We start from the raw sequence: 14,524 nt of genomic DNA on the forward strand, positions 1-14,524 counted from the left end.
AGTAACAACAACAACACATTCCCACTGTGTACTTTCTAGGTACGGGGACTGCATTCACCCACATCTTCACAACCCCCGTGATTTTGATGCTACCATTATGAGTCCCAACTTAGGGACCAGAAAATGGAAGCACAGAGAGGCTGTCATGCCTCACACAAGGGTGAAAGGCGCTTCCTAGAGCCTATGCTCTTTGTCCACTGCTACCAGCATCTCCCAGGGAGAGTGTCTCATTAAGTGAGCCTTGCATACACAAATGATCCTTGCCTGAAAGGTGAACTGTGGTTTTTAGGTGACATGAGCACCAGGCAGCTGGGTCACAGGTGGTTTCCGCGTGCAGTACTAGAGTGGGGAGTGCTAGCCTGGCCTCTCTCTTCTACTCTACCACTCATCAGTGGTGTGGCCTTGGACCACACCCCTGGGCCTTGGTTTCCACATCAGTAAAATGGAGACATTAATGCCCACCTCATGGGGTCGCTGTGTGGACAAGAGGTAACCAGCCCAACCTGAGTCCAGCGGATACTGCTAGTACTGGCAGTAATGGGAGCAACTGTGACCAGCCAGTAGCTAAGACACTAGCTTAGCTACTCTCTTCTTTCACCAGCCAAGGAGGGCCAGGTGTTGAGCAGGTAGAGCAGCAGGAAGGTTACTCACCTGAGCTGCTCTTTGAATGTCTTCTTGGACTTGGATTTCTTCCCAGGTTTGGCAGAGAAAGGGGTGACCCCGAGTCCGAAGCCTTGTCCATCAGGCTCACCTACTAGGTGGCCATCAACGTCCACAAGCCCTGCCTGGAAGAGGCCAGCCACAGGGCAAGGAGTTAGTTGAAGGGTTCTGGCCTGTGGGGGACCCAAGTGCATGCGTGCTCTGGTGGGCACGTTGACCCCACACACCAAGATAGCTGTCGCCAGTGCCGCTGACTTCAAGCTGCCCCCAACAGCACTATCTCTGGCCATTCTACCAAATGTCCACTTTCCACATCAACACCACACCATACCAAGAATCTCGAGTCCTGTTGCCAACGTGACTCCAGGAACTGGTCTTGTCTGTGGTCATGTCTCTAATTTTGGAGACCATTTTGAATTCCTGTATGGCAGACTCTTGCGCGGGTCACACTCATCCTGGTGTTACCTTTACCTGTTGCAACCCTAGATCTGCTTTAATGTGGAACACTTGCTGCTTCTGAAAAGGTCTGGGGATGGAAACATCTGACATGAATGCTGTCAACAAGAAGCAACCATGCATACCTTCTGGACCGCAGAAATGGCTGCAAAGTCATTCTTATCTATGAGGGTATACTTCCTGCGCAAAGCAGATTCCACTTCCTGTTCCTGTTGGCTTGAGAGAGAGAATGAGAGAACACCTGACACCTGGGGCCATGCTGAACCCTCTGGAGCAAGAACCAAGTACTGGAGGTAGAACTCATGTGGGTGTGGCCCCCCTCTGATGGAACCACACCCTCCTCATGAACCAGACCAGACAAAACAAGTTCATGCCACATCCCGATTTCTCAGTGCACACATCTATTGTCCAGCCTCCCAAATTTGTAATGGCCACCCTTGCTTGCCAGGAACTTCTGCTCCAAGATAACTTTAACAAGGACTGTAAGCCTGCCTCAGGACCATGCTTTCCTAGGTGCTATCTTTAAAGGCCCTTTGGGGGGTGCCTGGGTGGCTCACTTGATTAAGTGTCCGACTTCAGCTCAGGTCATGATCTCATGGTCCGTGAGTTCAAGCCTCACATCGAGCTCTGTGTGACAGCTCAGAGTCTGGAGCCTGTTTCGGATTCTGTGTCTCTGTCTCTTGCTGCCCCTCCACCACTCAAGCTCCCTCTCTCTCTCTCTCAAAAATAAATAAACATTTAAAAATTATTTAAAAAGGGCCCTTTGGAATCGCGTGACCCACTTCTGTGATCCACCCAGCATAAGCCACTCAGTTTACAGGTATGCCTGCACCCATATAAACCACAAATGCCTCTTGAGGTGGGGGTGGGGAGCAGGGAGCATTCACGATGCCCTGCTCTGGCCATGCTCAGGGCACTCAGGGCCGGCACTCCTTAAGGACCTCCTGTTGAGTTAATGAACTCAAGAAACATCTACCAGGGACTACCAGGGACTCCTCTCTGTGTTGTCCTTAAATGGATGTCTGTCCTCCCTGCTTCCCCCAGGGGAAGGGAAGGGCTGGAGGATTTGAGAGCTCAGGGGCCTGGGCACACCCCAAGAACTCTGATCTGGCTCTTCACCCACGAGAGACAAGGCAGTGCACTTAGAGGCCATGCCCTGACCACGGGAAATGAAAATGGCAGCCTGATGTAGGAATCCAGTGGGTGGGGAGGGTCCCTTACCTCAGAACCACCCGGAACTGGTTGAACACCTCCTGGATCTGTCTGAGGTTGATTATCTGGAGGGAAGAGAGCAAGGCAGAGGTTAGGCCTCTGGCAGCACAGCACAGGGTGTGTCTCTGTTCATAGAGAAACCAGGACTCCTTGACTAACCCTTTGATCCTCTGTCTTGAGAATGGCATATCTGTTCTCCTCAAGAACAAAGACACAATTGGTTAATAGTTTTCAAGCTAAGTATTTATTGAGGCTATAAAAATGACCTTTTCTAAAGGAAGATCTCTGTAAAATTAGAATGTCTCTGGTACTTGAAAATACTAAGAAAAAACATTTTAATAAAATGTATTGTCCTCAGCTCTCTCCTGTTGCTGAAAGGTTCTGTTATGAACTTTTGTGTGGTTACAGACACATATACATCTATGGCTGGGGGAAGGCTATTGGCTTCCCTCTCGGCCCTAGGGACCACAAGCATTACCCCTGAGGGTCAGTCGAGGACTAGCACTGTTACAATGCCAGAAGGGCCTGCCCCTCCATCGTCTGAGGCCTGCCAGTTATAGCTGCCACAGTGACAGGCTAGGGATGGGGAGGCGTCTGTCACGTAGCTCCCTGATGAAGGGTTTGCTGGCCTGCACTGTGAAAAAAGAATGCAACCTTCCTCCTGAGGGCCCTTCCCCATGTGGCTGCCGTCTCTTCCTCCTTGGCCTACGCCAACTCGGGCCCTGGGTGTCTGCCTTGTAAACCAGCATGACCATCATCCTTGAATGGCCTCACCCCACCTGGCACAGCCAAGCACCTGAGCTCCTACAGCTCAGTTAATTCCAGCTTGCTTTCCCTCCTCACTGTACAAGTGTGGCCACCAAAGTCCACGAGGTTAAGCATTTTGCTGACATCACTCAGCAAGGAGGCAGCTGAGCTGGGACGTGATTCAGGGCAGCCTGGCTCCAGGGCCTGCACTTGTGATGGGCCACCCCCTGTGTGGTCAGGGCCGGTCAAGGCTTCTGGCCACTCTGTGGGGCACACCCATCCTTGTAACCCTAAACACGGATGCTGAGGCTTCAGTGGGCTGCAGGGCCCAAGGCCAGCGGTCCAGCACCACCCACCCGACACCCACTGCACCCACTCAGTGTAAGGTTCTAAGGCCAGCACAGCACAAGTGGGGGTATGCCCAGGATAGGGAGACCCAGGCCACTGGGCATGGTGTTCCCAAGGAGATGCTCCTTACATCAATCTCGTCCAGTGTCCCCTCCAGGTACCTCCGCACCTGGGAGTTGATCTCAGCAATCTGGATTTCGTCCATGGGATCGTAGTTCACAAGGGTGCGGTTGGCCTTGGAGGAGGATGAAGAACATGTCAACGAGCTCCAAATACCTGAGCCCGACAGGGGCAGGAGGGGTCATTCTGAGAATCAAGGTGGAGAGGTTTGGGCACAGGTCCTGGCCACCTAAGCCAGCTCCATTCCCTTCACCATCAGGTCCTGGCCAGGTGCTCGGGTCACAGAGGGACAACTGGGTCTTGGAGGGAAGGAAAGCCACCTGTCATGAGCTTGCCACTCCAAGCAAAGGGCTCTGCTGGCTGAGTCTCAGGAGACTCTAGGATGACAGCCATGGGCGGGAGGTGGCTGCCTCTGCCTTGAGACACCTCCCCCCCCCCACCCATGAGCAGGCCCAGGCAAGCCACCAGAGGTCTCCTGTCCCCACCCTCTGCCCTCAGGGCTCTATGCTGCTGCCCCTCCCCCACTGCCCAGTAAGCCCCACCTCCTCTGACCTTGACCATCATGCTATCTATCCCTGCCCTACCTGCCTGGCACCTGGCCCCCTGCCCCTCATCTTCCTGCCAACTGTCTGCCTCTGCTCCCTGATATCTGACACCCCTGCCCACATCCTCCTGCTCTTCCAATTCCCCTGCCCACCAGGCATCCCTGGCTCCTTAGCCCCTCTGACCCCAAAGTCTCCCTGCCTACTTGGCCCTCCTGGGGCCTGTCCACCCAGTCCCTCTGCCCACCTGGTACTGTGACCGCAGTCCCTCCAGCACTCCGGCCAGCCCCTCACCCAGCCACCTGCCTCCAGCCCCTTACCAGGCTGTCGTGGATGGCCAGCTCCTGCTTGAGCAGTGCCAGCTCCTTCTCCAGGTTCTTGACCATTCGCTGCCAGGGAAACACAGTTTGGGACGGGGCAGGGAGGACAGTCAGAGAGGCCACTCTGCCTCTTCCACATCAAGCCCACAGTTCCCCAACCTGTGGCCGGACATCCTGGCCCCTCCTGGTAATCCATGGAGTGTGATCTCAGCATCTGGACAATTCCTTCCCCGCCAGTGACTCTTCCCCAACTGGGGTGAGTTTAGGGCCTTCGGGGGCCTCACAAGTCCTCTGGCCTCTGCTTCTTTCAGCAGACAGAGGAGATTTAACAGAGTGAGCACAGGCACCCACAGGGCAACCTCACACCTCAACTTCCAGGAACTTCGGGTTATTTCCAGTCTACCAGGGTGAAGGCCTTCTCATTGCAGCCCACTGCCTCCAGGAGGCTCTCCACGCAGTCGTACCTTTTACCCTCATCCTTCCCAACCACTGCACAAACATGTCACATTCCCTGCTGATAAGCATGTATGTCACCTCCAAAGTTTTGCTGTTACAAACAAGGCTGCACAACATTTTTGTACTTACATCTTTGTGTCTTTATAGGTTTCTGTAGGATAACACAGGCTCTTTGTGATCTGCCCCCATTAACTCTTCCCTACCGTTCTCCTCCAAGCTCATTCCACTCCTACCAAATTGGCACACTCCCGCCTCTACACTGCCTGTCCCCGCTGCCCAGGACACTCTTCCCCCAGGTGTTGCCCTGGCACACCCCCACACCTCCTTCAAGTCTTTGTTCAAAAGCTCCTAAATTAGGCACATTTCAATCACTCGATGTAAAACTGCAGTTTTACACACTCCCCACTCCCACACCACTCTTTTTTCAAATCTTGCTCTAAATTTTTTTATAGCACCTATCACCAACACACCCTAGAGCAGTGCTGTTTGACAGTACTTCCTGTAATGATGGAAATGTTCTATATCTGTGCCCTGAGTTACACGTAGCTACTGAACCCTGGAAATGTCATTAGGGTGACCAAGGAAGTGAACTTTTAATTTTATGTAACTAATTTAAATAACCCCAAGCGAGTAGCAGCTACTATACTGGATGGTGGAGCTCTAGAACTTACCTATTTCTTTTTTTTTTTTTATATTTTTATTTTTTAATTTTTATTTATTTATTTATTTATTTATTTATTTATTTATTTACGTTTATTTATTTTTGAGACAGAGAGAGACAGAGCATGAACAAGGGAGGGGCAGAGAGAGAGGGAGACACAGAATCTGAAACGGGCTCCAGGCTTTGAGCTGGCAGCACAGAGCCTGACGCGGGGCTCGAACTCATGGACCGTGAGATCATGACCTGAGCCGAAGTCGGCTGCTTAACCGACTGAGCTACCCAGGCGCCCCTTTTTTAATTTGTTTTTAAATTTATTTATTTATTTTGAGAGAGAGAGAGAGCAGGGGGAGAGAGAGAAGAAGAGAGAGAATCCCAAGCAGGCTCCACACGGTCAGTGCAGAGCGCAATGTGGGGCTCCAACTCACAAACCATGAGATCATAACCTGAGCTGAAATCGAGAGTCAGATGCTCAACCAACTGAGCCACCCAGGCACCCCTTTAAACATTTTTTAAAGAAAAATTGTAGGCACGCATACCTCATTTCATTGTTCTTTGCTTTACTGAGCTTCTCAGATACTGTTTTTTATAGATTGAAGATTTGTGGCAACCCTGAATCAGGCAAGTCTATCGGCACTATTTTTCCACAACATTTGCTCACTTCCTGTCTCTGTGTTACATTTGGTAACTTCTGCAGTATTTCAAATTTTTCATTATTATTTTATTTGTTATATTATCTGTGATCAGGGATTATGAGTCACTGAAAGCTCAGACTTGGGGTGAAGTAGGCCCCATGCCCAGCATGGAGCCCGACACAGGGCTTGAATTCATGACCCTGAGATCAAGACCTCAGCTGAGATCAAGAGTCAGACACTGAACTGACTGAGCCACCCAGGTGTCCCAGCAATAAAGTATTTTTAAATTCAGGTAGGTGCATTGTTTTTTTAGACATAATGCTATTGCACACTTAACAGACTACAGTATAGGGGTGCCTGGGTAGCTCAGTCAGTTAAGCATCCAACACTTGATTTCAACTCAGGTCATGATATCACAGTTTGTGAGATTGAGCCCTGCATCAGACTCCATGCTGACAGTTCCAGAGGCTGCATGGGATTCTCTCTCCCTGTCTCTCTTTGCCCCGCCCCAGACTACTGTATAGCATAAAAGTAACTTTTACAGGCACTGGGAAACCACAAAACTCATTTGACTTGCTTCATTGTGATATTCACTATATTATAGTGGTCTAGAACTGAACCCACAATATCTCTGGAGGTATGCCTGAATATTTGAGGTGTACAACATGATATACACATACATAGTAAAATGATTACTATAGTCAAGTTAGCTAACATATCTATCTCCTCACCTAGGGACAATTTTTTGTGTGTGGTTAAGAGCATCTGACATCTACTTTCCCAGCAAAGCTCAGATGATGGTTAGCATTTTTGAGCAATAAAGCATTTTTTAAATACAGTATACAATACGGTATTATTTTTTGAAAAATGTTTAATGTTTATTTTTGAGAGAGAGAGACAAAGCATGAGCAAGGGAGGGGCAGAGAGAGGGGGAGATACAGAATCCGAAGCAGGCTCCAGGCTCTGAGCTGTCAGCACAGAGCTCAATGTGGGGCTTGAATTCACAGAGTGCAAGATCATGACCTGAGCTGAAGTCGGACGCTCAACCGACTGAGCCACCCAGGTACCCCTACAATATGGTATTATTAACTATGGTCACCATGCTGTACTGAACTGGGGATAAGATAAGATCCCCAGAACTTATCCATCCTATAAATGAAAATTTGTGTACTTTGACCAACATTTCCCCTTTCCTCAGCCCCTACCCCCACTCTTGGTAACCACCACTCTACTCCCTGCTTCTGTGAATTTGACTTTTTAGGTTCCACATGTAAGTGAGATCTTGCAGTATTTTTCCTTCTGTATCTGGTTTATTTCACTTGGAATAATGTCTTCTAAGTTCATCAATGTTGTTGCAAATGGCAGGATCTAGATTCACTTCTTTTATTTTTTTTAAGTTTATTTATTTAAGTAATCTCTACACCGAATCTGGGGCTCAAACTCACAAATCCGAGAGTAAGAATTATATGCTCTCCCTGGGGCGCCTGGGTGGCTTAGTCAGTTGAACGTCCGACTTCAGCTCAGGTCATGATCTCACAGTTGGTGAGTTCAGGCCCCGCATCGGGCTCTGTGCTGACAGCTCAGAGCCTGGAGCCTGCTTCCGATTCTGTGTCTCTCCCTCTCTCTCTGCCCCTCCCCCACATATGCTCTGTCTCTCTCTGCCTCTCAGAAATAAAGAAAACTAATAAAAAAAATTTTTTTTTAAATAGAATTATATGCTCTCCCAACTAAGCCAGCCAGGCTCATTTATTTCTTATATTTATCATATCTCTCTCTCCCACCCCCAGTAGTCAGCTCTTTGAGGACACAGATTTGTGTTTTTTGTATATTAACACACTCCAGGTGCTTCAAAAAGTGCCTGGCACATGGTAAGTGCTCTATAGATTTTAGGTGAATGAATAAATGACATATTTCTAGAAACAGAATTGCTGAGTCATTTTACATTTGGTGGATACTGTCCTGTTGTCTTTCAAATGAGAGGCACAAGGGATTTTATGCTGAGAACCTTCTCTGTGAACAACAGGGCGTTCTTCAGTTGTCAAAAAATGGCCACTGGAGGGAGCCCCTGACAACTGGATCCTGGTACTGGTGACCAGGGCTGTGACCAGTCTGCAGCGAGAGGTGACAGAACCCTGGCATTCTGGTGTCTTTGTGGCAATTCAGGGCACAAAGCCTAAGACTCAAAGCGCATGACCAGGGTCCAAATCCCGGCTCTGCCCCTCTGGGAAGCCCCAAGAGGTTCTCCTTCAGGTAGACTTCCTATGAGGTCAACGGGAGAGGCTTGGTGGCCAAGCCCCTCCCCTCAGCTGAGGGACCTCAGTTCTAAAAAATACATCATGCCGCCGCTAGGGAAAGTCGGGCTGTTGAGGGCCTCCAGCTGGATGACTGTCCAGTGTGGCGCGGGGAGCCAGGCTTAGATCTCTGGGCCAATCAGGTGATGTGAGGAAATGGGTCATTGGCTCCCCCTGTAACCAGCCTCCATGTCACATCCTGAGACCATAGGTGCTTCTCCTCAAGCCTGGCAGACTCGCCCTCCGGTACTGACTGGAAAGAAGCTGCTTGGAAACACAGGGCTGGAGCACCAGACCCCACAGAACAGGGCCTGGCAGCACCTCCTGGCTGACCAACTCCTTTTGTTTTTTTGTATCTCAGATGGAACACGAACCTGACCAATGCCTTTAAAGATCAGGGACATTTTCTGGATGGAACTAATGCCTTGGAAACAGCACAGACTCAAGTAAGTTCCCTGACGGTCAGGGGTTTTCATCATAAACATAATGAGGATAATTCAGCGCCTTCTGTTTAAGTAGCACACCAGGCTAGGAGCACCTCTCCGCTCGGGAAACTTCCCTGGTTGACCCCACTGCAGCCTGCAGGTATGATCTTCTCTCAGCAGAGCAGAATATCAAGTGTTTGTCTGCTGCCTGTTTACACTCAAGGCTCACAACCTTTACACCACCTCACAGAATCAGACTGACAGAGTACGAGGGTCACCTGGAGGTCATCAGTCCAGCCTCCTAGTCCATAGGTGAAAACTCTGAGGCAATTCCACAGAAGCTACCCCATGGTCCAGAAAACAGGCATCTATACTGAAGAGGGCGCTAGAAACAACACAGGCAGACTGGCTGTGGTCTATGGAAGGCGGCAGCCCAGGTAATTTTCCATGCCTCTCTCAAGAACTCATGCTTATAAATGCTTATCATTTTTTAAGTTTACTTATCTTGAGAGAGAGAAAGAGAGAGAAAGAGAGCATGAGGGACAGAGAGAAAGGGAGAGAGAGAAAATCCCAAGCAGGTTCTGCCCTATCAGTGCAGAGCCCGATAAGCTCTTTTTTAATTTAAAAAAAATTTTTTTAATGTTTTTATTTATTTTTGAGACAGAGAGAGACAGAGCATGAGCAGGGGAAGGACAGAGAGAGAGGGAGGCATAGAATCCGAAGCAGGCTCCAGGCTCTGAGCTGTCAGCACAGAGCCTGACGCGGGGCTCGAACTCACAGACTGCGAGATCATGACCTGAGCTGAAGTCGAACACTTAACCGACTGAGCCACCCAGGCGCCCCTTAAATTTTTTTAATTAAAAAAATTTTTCATTTTTTAAGGAGGCTTCGCAGCCAGCATGGAGCCCATTGCAGGGTTTGAACTCACAGCCCTTGAGATCAAGCCCTGAGCTTAGATCAAGAGTCAGACACTTAACCGACTGAGGCACCCAGGTACCCCCCCCCACCTTTTTAAAGAAATAAAACACTGCAGACAAATATGCAGCCCCTGTGTACCTCTCTCCAAGTCCACCGCCCCCCCGACATCCCAGATGGAACCCCCAGCCTCAGGTTGGTCTTTTTGCCCCTGTGTTTTGTTGTTGTTGCTTTTTTTTAATGCACACACATGTATCGATGAACGATATTCAGCTATGCTTCACATGTGTTTAGACAGATGCTACCATTTGGCCCGCTTCAATCCGCCTGAGATTATCCAGCTGGCAGCTCGAGCCCTGGCTCTCTCCCTCCCTGACTCACTCAGCTCCTCTCTGGTGACGGGCTAGCGGTCCCGTGCCCAGCTGCTCACTAGTACAATGAGCAGCACAGGCACTGTTCTGCCTCGAGGCTCTTCACGTACATATGCGGGGAATGCCTCCAGACTGTCCACCGGGAAAGGGAACACTGCTGACCCATACAGCGAGCAGCGCGCTAGCTAACATTTACTGAGCATTCACTCCACGACAGCACTGTGGGAAGAGGTTTCTCCCCATTGTACGATTCTCCACAGTCTCTCTTAGAGAGTGGATTCTGCCACTCCCCCAATTTACTATTGAAGAAATGGTGGCTTACTAAGAATAAGTATCCTGCTGAAGCTGTACAGCTGATGGAAGGAAAGAGCAGGTTGCTGAACCCCCAATGTGGGGGCCATGGCTCTTAACTACTGTGCCAGTGGTTCTTGAGTGTGGCCCCGAAAGAGCAGCAGCAGCAGCATCTGGAAACTTATTAGAAACGTGAATCACCCTTCACCCTTTGGCCAATGGAATCAGGAACTCTGAATGGGTTCAGTGACCTGTGGTTCCAGAAGCCTGCCTAGAGGGGCTCCTGGGTGGCTCAGGCGATTAAGCGACAGGCTCCAGGTTTCTGCTCAGGTCATGATCTCACAGTTCCTGAGATGAAGCCCTGTGTGGGGCTCTGCTCTGATGGTGTGGAGCCTGCTTGGGATTCTTTCTCACCTCTCTCTCTGCCTGTCGCCCCCTCACATTCTCTCTCTCAAAACAAACAAACAAACAAACAAACAAACAAACAAACATTAAAAAAAAAAAAGAAGCCGGCCTGGGGTTCTGCTACCAGCTCGGTCTGAGAGCCACTGCTCTAACCCACCCCCCTCCTCAAACTCCAAACCATGGGTTAGTTACACAGAGCCACGGGGACCACTATTTTCCTTTAGGATTTGGAATCTGGAAGGTTTAACTACTTTGTCATGAGCTCAGGGCACGTACATGCTCCTGTCTCTGGTAACCATGATTCCACAAGCATCCTGAAGGAAAATGAGGTAAATGAGTTTTTACTTTACAAGAAGTTGCCAAGATGCTCTCGAAAGCAATTTTATAGATTATGCTCTGGCCAGGAACAGACAAAGGCTCTCGTTTCTGCACATTCTCGCCACCACTCTACATTGTGGAAACGTGCTAATTTTTGCTAGTCTGAGGGTGGACTTTCACTAAGGTTTCAACCTGCACCTCCCTGGTGGTGGTGCTGAGCACTCCTTCTGATCGGTCAGCTGTGCTTGCTGAGAGGGATCACACAGGTCGGCAGCAAAGAGGTTCCGTAGCGTTATAACCAGAGGAGTCTGAGAGATCGTCCACACTGACTGAACTCTGAAACAGCTCTAAGGAACTCTCATATAGAAGCCCAGGGTAGTCAGAGGCCCTGAAGCCTCACACATGAACTGGGTGGGGACCTGACCTAGTCCTTTCACCTGTGTGGTGGCCCCCAAGTGGGGGGGTCTCCAGGGGCTCTGAAGACTCTGGCCTGTCCCAGAGTGGAAAGGGACTGACCCGGGATCGCATTGAGGCAGGAAGGGAAGCCAGGCTTGTGTGACCCAGGCAACAAACCCACACACCTCCACGGTGAGACATCTGCCCACAAACCCCTTACTACCTCAGCATCATACTTTTCGTTGATGGCAGGCTCAGTGGTGACCAGCTTCATCCTGCTGGCAAACCGCAGTGAAGACAGCTGAAAAACAGATCAGACAGCCCTCTATGTCTTTGGCCAATTGCTTATGAATAGAGATATTTTCAAAACAGGCCAAAGGAGTCCACTAGGAAAGATGAACTTCTGCATATAAGTCTACTCCAATGTGAAGTGTGGGGTCTCCTTGGGGGTTCCACCCGAGTCCCTCTGGAGGGGCAGCCAGGCAGGGGTAATTATGGCCGCAGGCCCAGGAGGCAGCCACGTAAGTAGGCACTTGAGAAACAGCCCCGGCACCGTGCCCCACTGCACCGATGTTACACGACAGGTGGAGGCCTGTCCCTTGGCAACGAGGAACTGCCAGTGGTAGCACGGGGCGGGCCCTGAGATCCCAGCCTCACACGATGGTGGGCTGTCGCAGGGCCCCGAAACAGGGGGGCGGGCCTGGGGGAGGGCCACCCAGAAGTGGCCCAGAAGAAGGCCCAAAAGTGCTCTTCAGTCCACCCTGGTGATTAAGAACCCTACCGCTGACCCACCACGCGACCTCAGACAGGTTTTGTAGCTTCTCTGTAAAGTCAGGGAGACTTCATGAAGAGGTGGGTGGTGTGCTCTGGATGGAGCTGACAGGAGGCCCTCCGGAGGAGGCCCCTGTCACTAGTCAGAGCTGCTTCTGTGTGGGGTGGATTCGGACTCTCCTGCTCCAAACACAGCAGCGAGTGTGGCCACGACCCCCTCGCTGTGTTTACTCCCACACATATGTGCAGCGGCCCTGAATAAAGCAATGTGATCCACGACAGGAACACTGTCAAGGTTTTAAAGCGTTTGGAGAAGAGACTCATTAGCTTCCACACCCCAATATGCCTTCGTCCCAACCCCCTGAGGCCCCTCCAGCAGCTCCTCTGGGCTCCGTGGGCACCGTCCTGAGTCACAGGACGGGATGGCGGGGTACCAGCAGAATGGCTTTCTACGCGGTGACCATCTTAGGGGTGGGAATGAGAGAGAGGGGCCTTCCACCGTCTTGGAGGGCATTGCTCAACAAGGCAGTCAGGAGGCCCAATTTTCATATGGCTCCTCTCGGGGTTCACTCGTGCTTTGTTATACTATGCGGTTCCTGAAGCCTTCCCCCGCTGGGGATGCTGCCTGCATGTCAGTGGGAGCTCCCTCCCCGGCCTCCCAAGCCCCAGGGTGCTCTCTCTGGAAGCTGGGATGGTCCCTGATGCAAGAAACTGGGAGGCCCTGCAGGAGCATCTTGCCCTGCAACGTGCCTGGAAAGGACCTGTTTCACCTAAGTGGATTCGCCAGATGACTGAGGCTTGCCTTAAACATCCACACCTGACAAAACGTCTATGGAGCGCTTTCCAAATCTGTCTTATTTATGATGAGTGGCCCTTCAGAGGAAGAAGGGAAGCCTCAGCCGGAATGCCCAGTTGTGTGAGCTCACCTGTGTCATTGCCTCAGCCATTAGAGCCCATATTCCTGCCTCTGGGTCTCCTAAGCTTGTCCCCTCCCAGGTCCCCTGGGTCCTGCTGCTGGGTTAATCTTCCTGAGTCACAACTCTGGCCACAGCCCTCCCTGCTCAAACCCATGACACCCCAGCAACCAACAGAACAGCCAAGGCGGCACCCTGGCTGCCAGGACCCGAGCAGCCTCTGGAGTCTTTTCTCCCCCTTCTCCTTCCTGAACACCACCCCCACTCCCCCTGCAGCAGCCAGGTGTTCCCGGCATGGGCCACACCATCAGGCCCACAGTTGCCTCTGCCAGAAGCATCTCTGCTTTCTTTTTATTTTATTTTATTTGTTTTTAAATGTTTACTTATTGTGAGAGAGAGCGCGCACACGTGCGTAAGGGGCAGAGAGGGAGAGAAAAAATCCCAAGCAGGCTCTGTGCTGTCAGCACAGAGCCCGATGTGGGACTTGAACCCACAAGCCATGAGAGCCTAATCCTGAACCAAAACCAAGAGCCAGCCACGTAACGAATTGAGCCACCCAGGCAACCCGCCTCTCTGCTTTCTGTACCACCAACCCTTTAAACCCAGCCAGCTCGGTGCCCACCTTCCTCACCCCACTTTCAGGAAAAGTACCTTTTCCTCTGAAGGATTCTTTCATCCAGACCTCTCACATGACTCAGGGCCATGGCAAGGAACTCTGAGGCGCGAGGCCACGTATAAGTCACCTCTACCGAGCTGCTCCTCCCCCCACACGCACACACGGTACGTGCTCAATGCCCATCAGTTTGCACCAGCCTCATAACCACAGCCTGGAACCCTGTGGTGCTTCTAAGATTTTTCAGCGTGTAATTATGAAGAACAAGAAATCAGCTGCCCTAGATCCCAATTCACAGGAGCAGCACCGTGGGAAGCATGGTCCTTGCCCCCACAAAACCCTCTTCACATAAGACTCCCACGCTGCGCCTGCTCCCTGCCTTGCCTCTTCCTCAACACAGCCTCTGCCCCTTGGTACTTGGTATTTGGATCCCGCAACAATTTTGGTTGATTCGGTCCCCGGATCTCTTCCCTCTTGACAATATCTATGGCCCAGTACGCCAGCTTAGCCAGCCCGGAGCCAGCCTTACCCAGCCCTGGAACCCACGAGAAGGGATTCCAACCAGGTCGCCTCGGCTATCTTTACGTACCGTCTCTTCTAACTGGGCGGCTTCTCCATAGATGTTTGTCAAGAGAACCATATTGCAATTTCCCCCTGCAG

At 51.0% G+C, this 14,524-nt stretch overlaps 1 protein-coding gene and 1 long non-coding RNA gene across 2 annotated transcripts in view; one reads left to right on the top strand and one right to left on the bottom strand.

Annotated features, from left to right (window-relative positions):
• The window catches only part of KIF9 (kinesin family member 9), a 57,766-nt gene that overhangs the window by 22,366 nt on the left and 20,876 nt on the right, over positions 1-14,524 (bottom strand). Inside the window, exons 10-16 of the mRNA XM_047094464.1 lie at positions 14,454-14,518; positions 11,790-11,867; positions 4,406-4,474; positions 3,554-3,658; positions 2,338-2,393; positions 1,242-1,332; positions 652-785 (exon numbers count right to left, since the gene is read on the bottom strand). Coding sequence (XP_046950420.1) covers positions 652-785; positions 1,242-1,332; positions 2,338-2,393; positions 3,554-3,658; positions 4,406-4,474; positions 11,790-11,867; positions 14,454-14,518 — 598 coding nt within the window. The remainder of the gene's footprint in view (positions 1-651; positions 786-1,241; positions 1,333-2,337; positions 2,394-3,553; positions 3,659-4,405; positions 4,475-11,789; positions 11,868-14,453; positions 14,519-14,524) is intronic.
• Positions 1-14,524, top strand: part of LOC124522828 (uncharacterized) — a 44,867-nt gene that overhangs the window by 14,587 nt on the left and 15,756 nt on the right. Inside the window, exon 2 of the long non-coding RNA XR_006964867.1 lies at positions 8,807-8,891. This is a non-coding gene — a long non-coding RNA (uncharacterized LOC124522828). The remainder of the gene's footprint in view (positions 1-8,806; positions 8,892-14,524) is intronic.

The sequence above is a fragment of the Lynx rufus genome, unplaced genomic scaffold, assembly GCF_022079265.1.
Source record: "Lynx rufus isolate CCGP_SWC_20201006 ecotype Redwood Valley unplaced genomic scaffold, mLynRuf1.p SCAF_4, whole genome shotgun sequence".
NCBI lineage: Eukaryota > Metazoa > Chordata > Mammalia > Carnivora > Felidae > Lynx > Lynx rufus.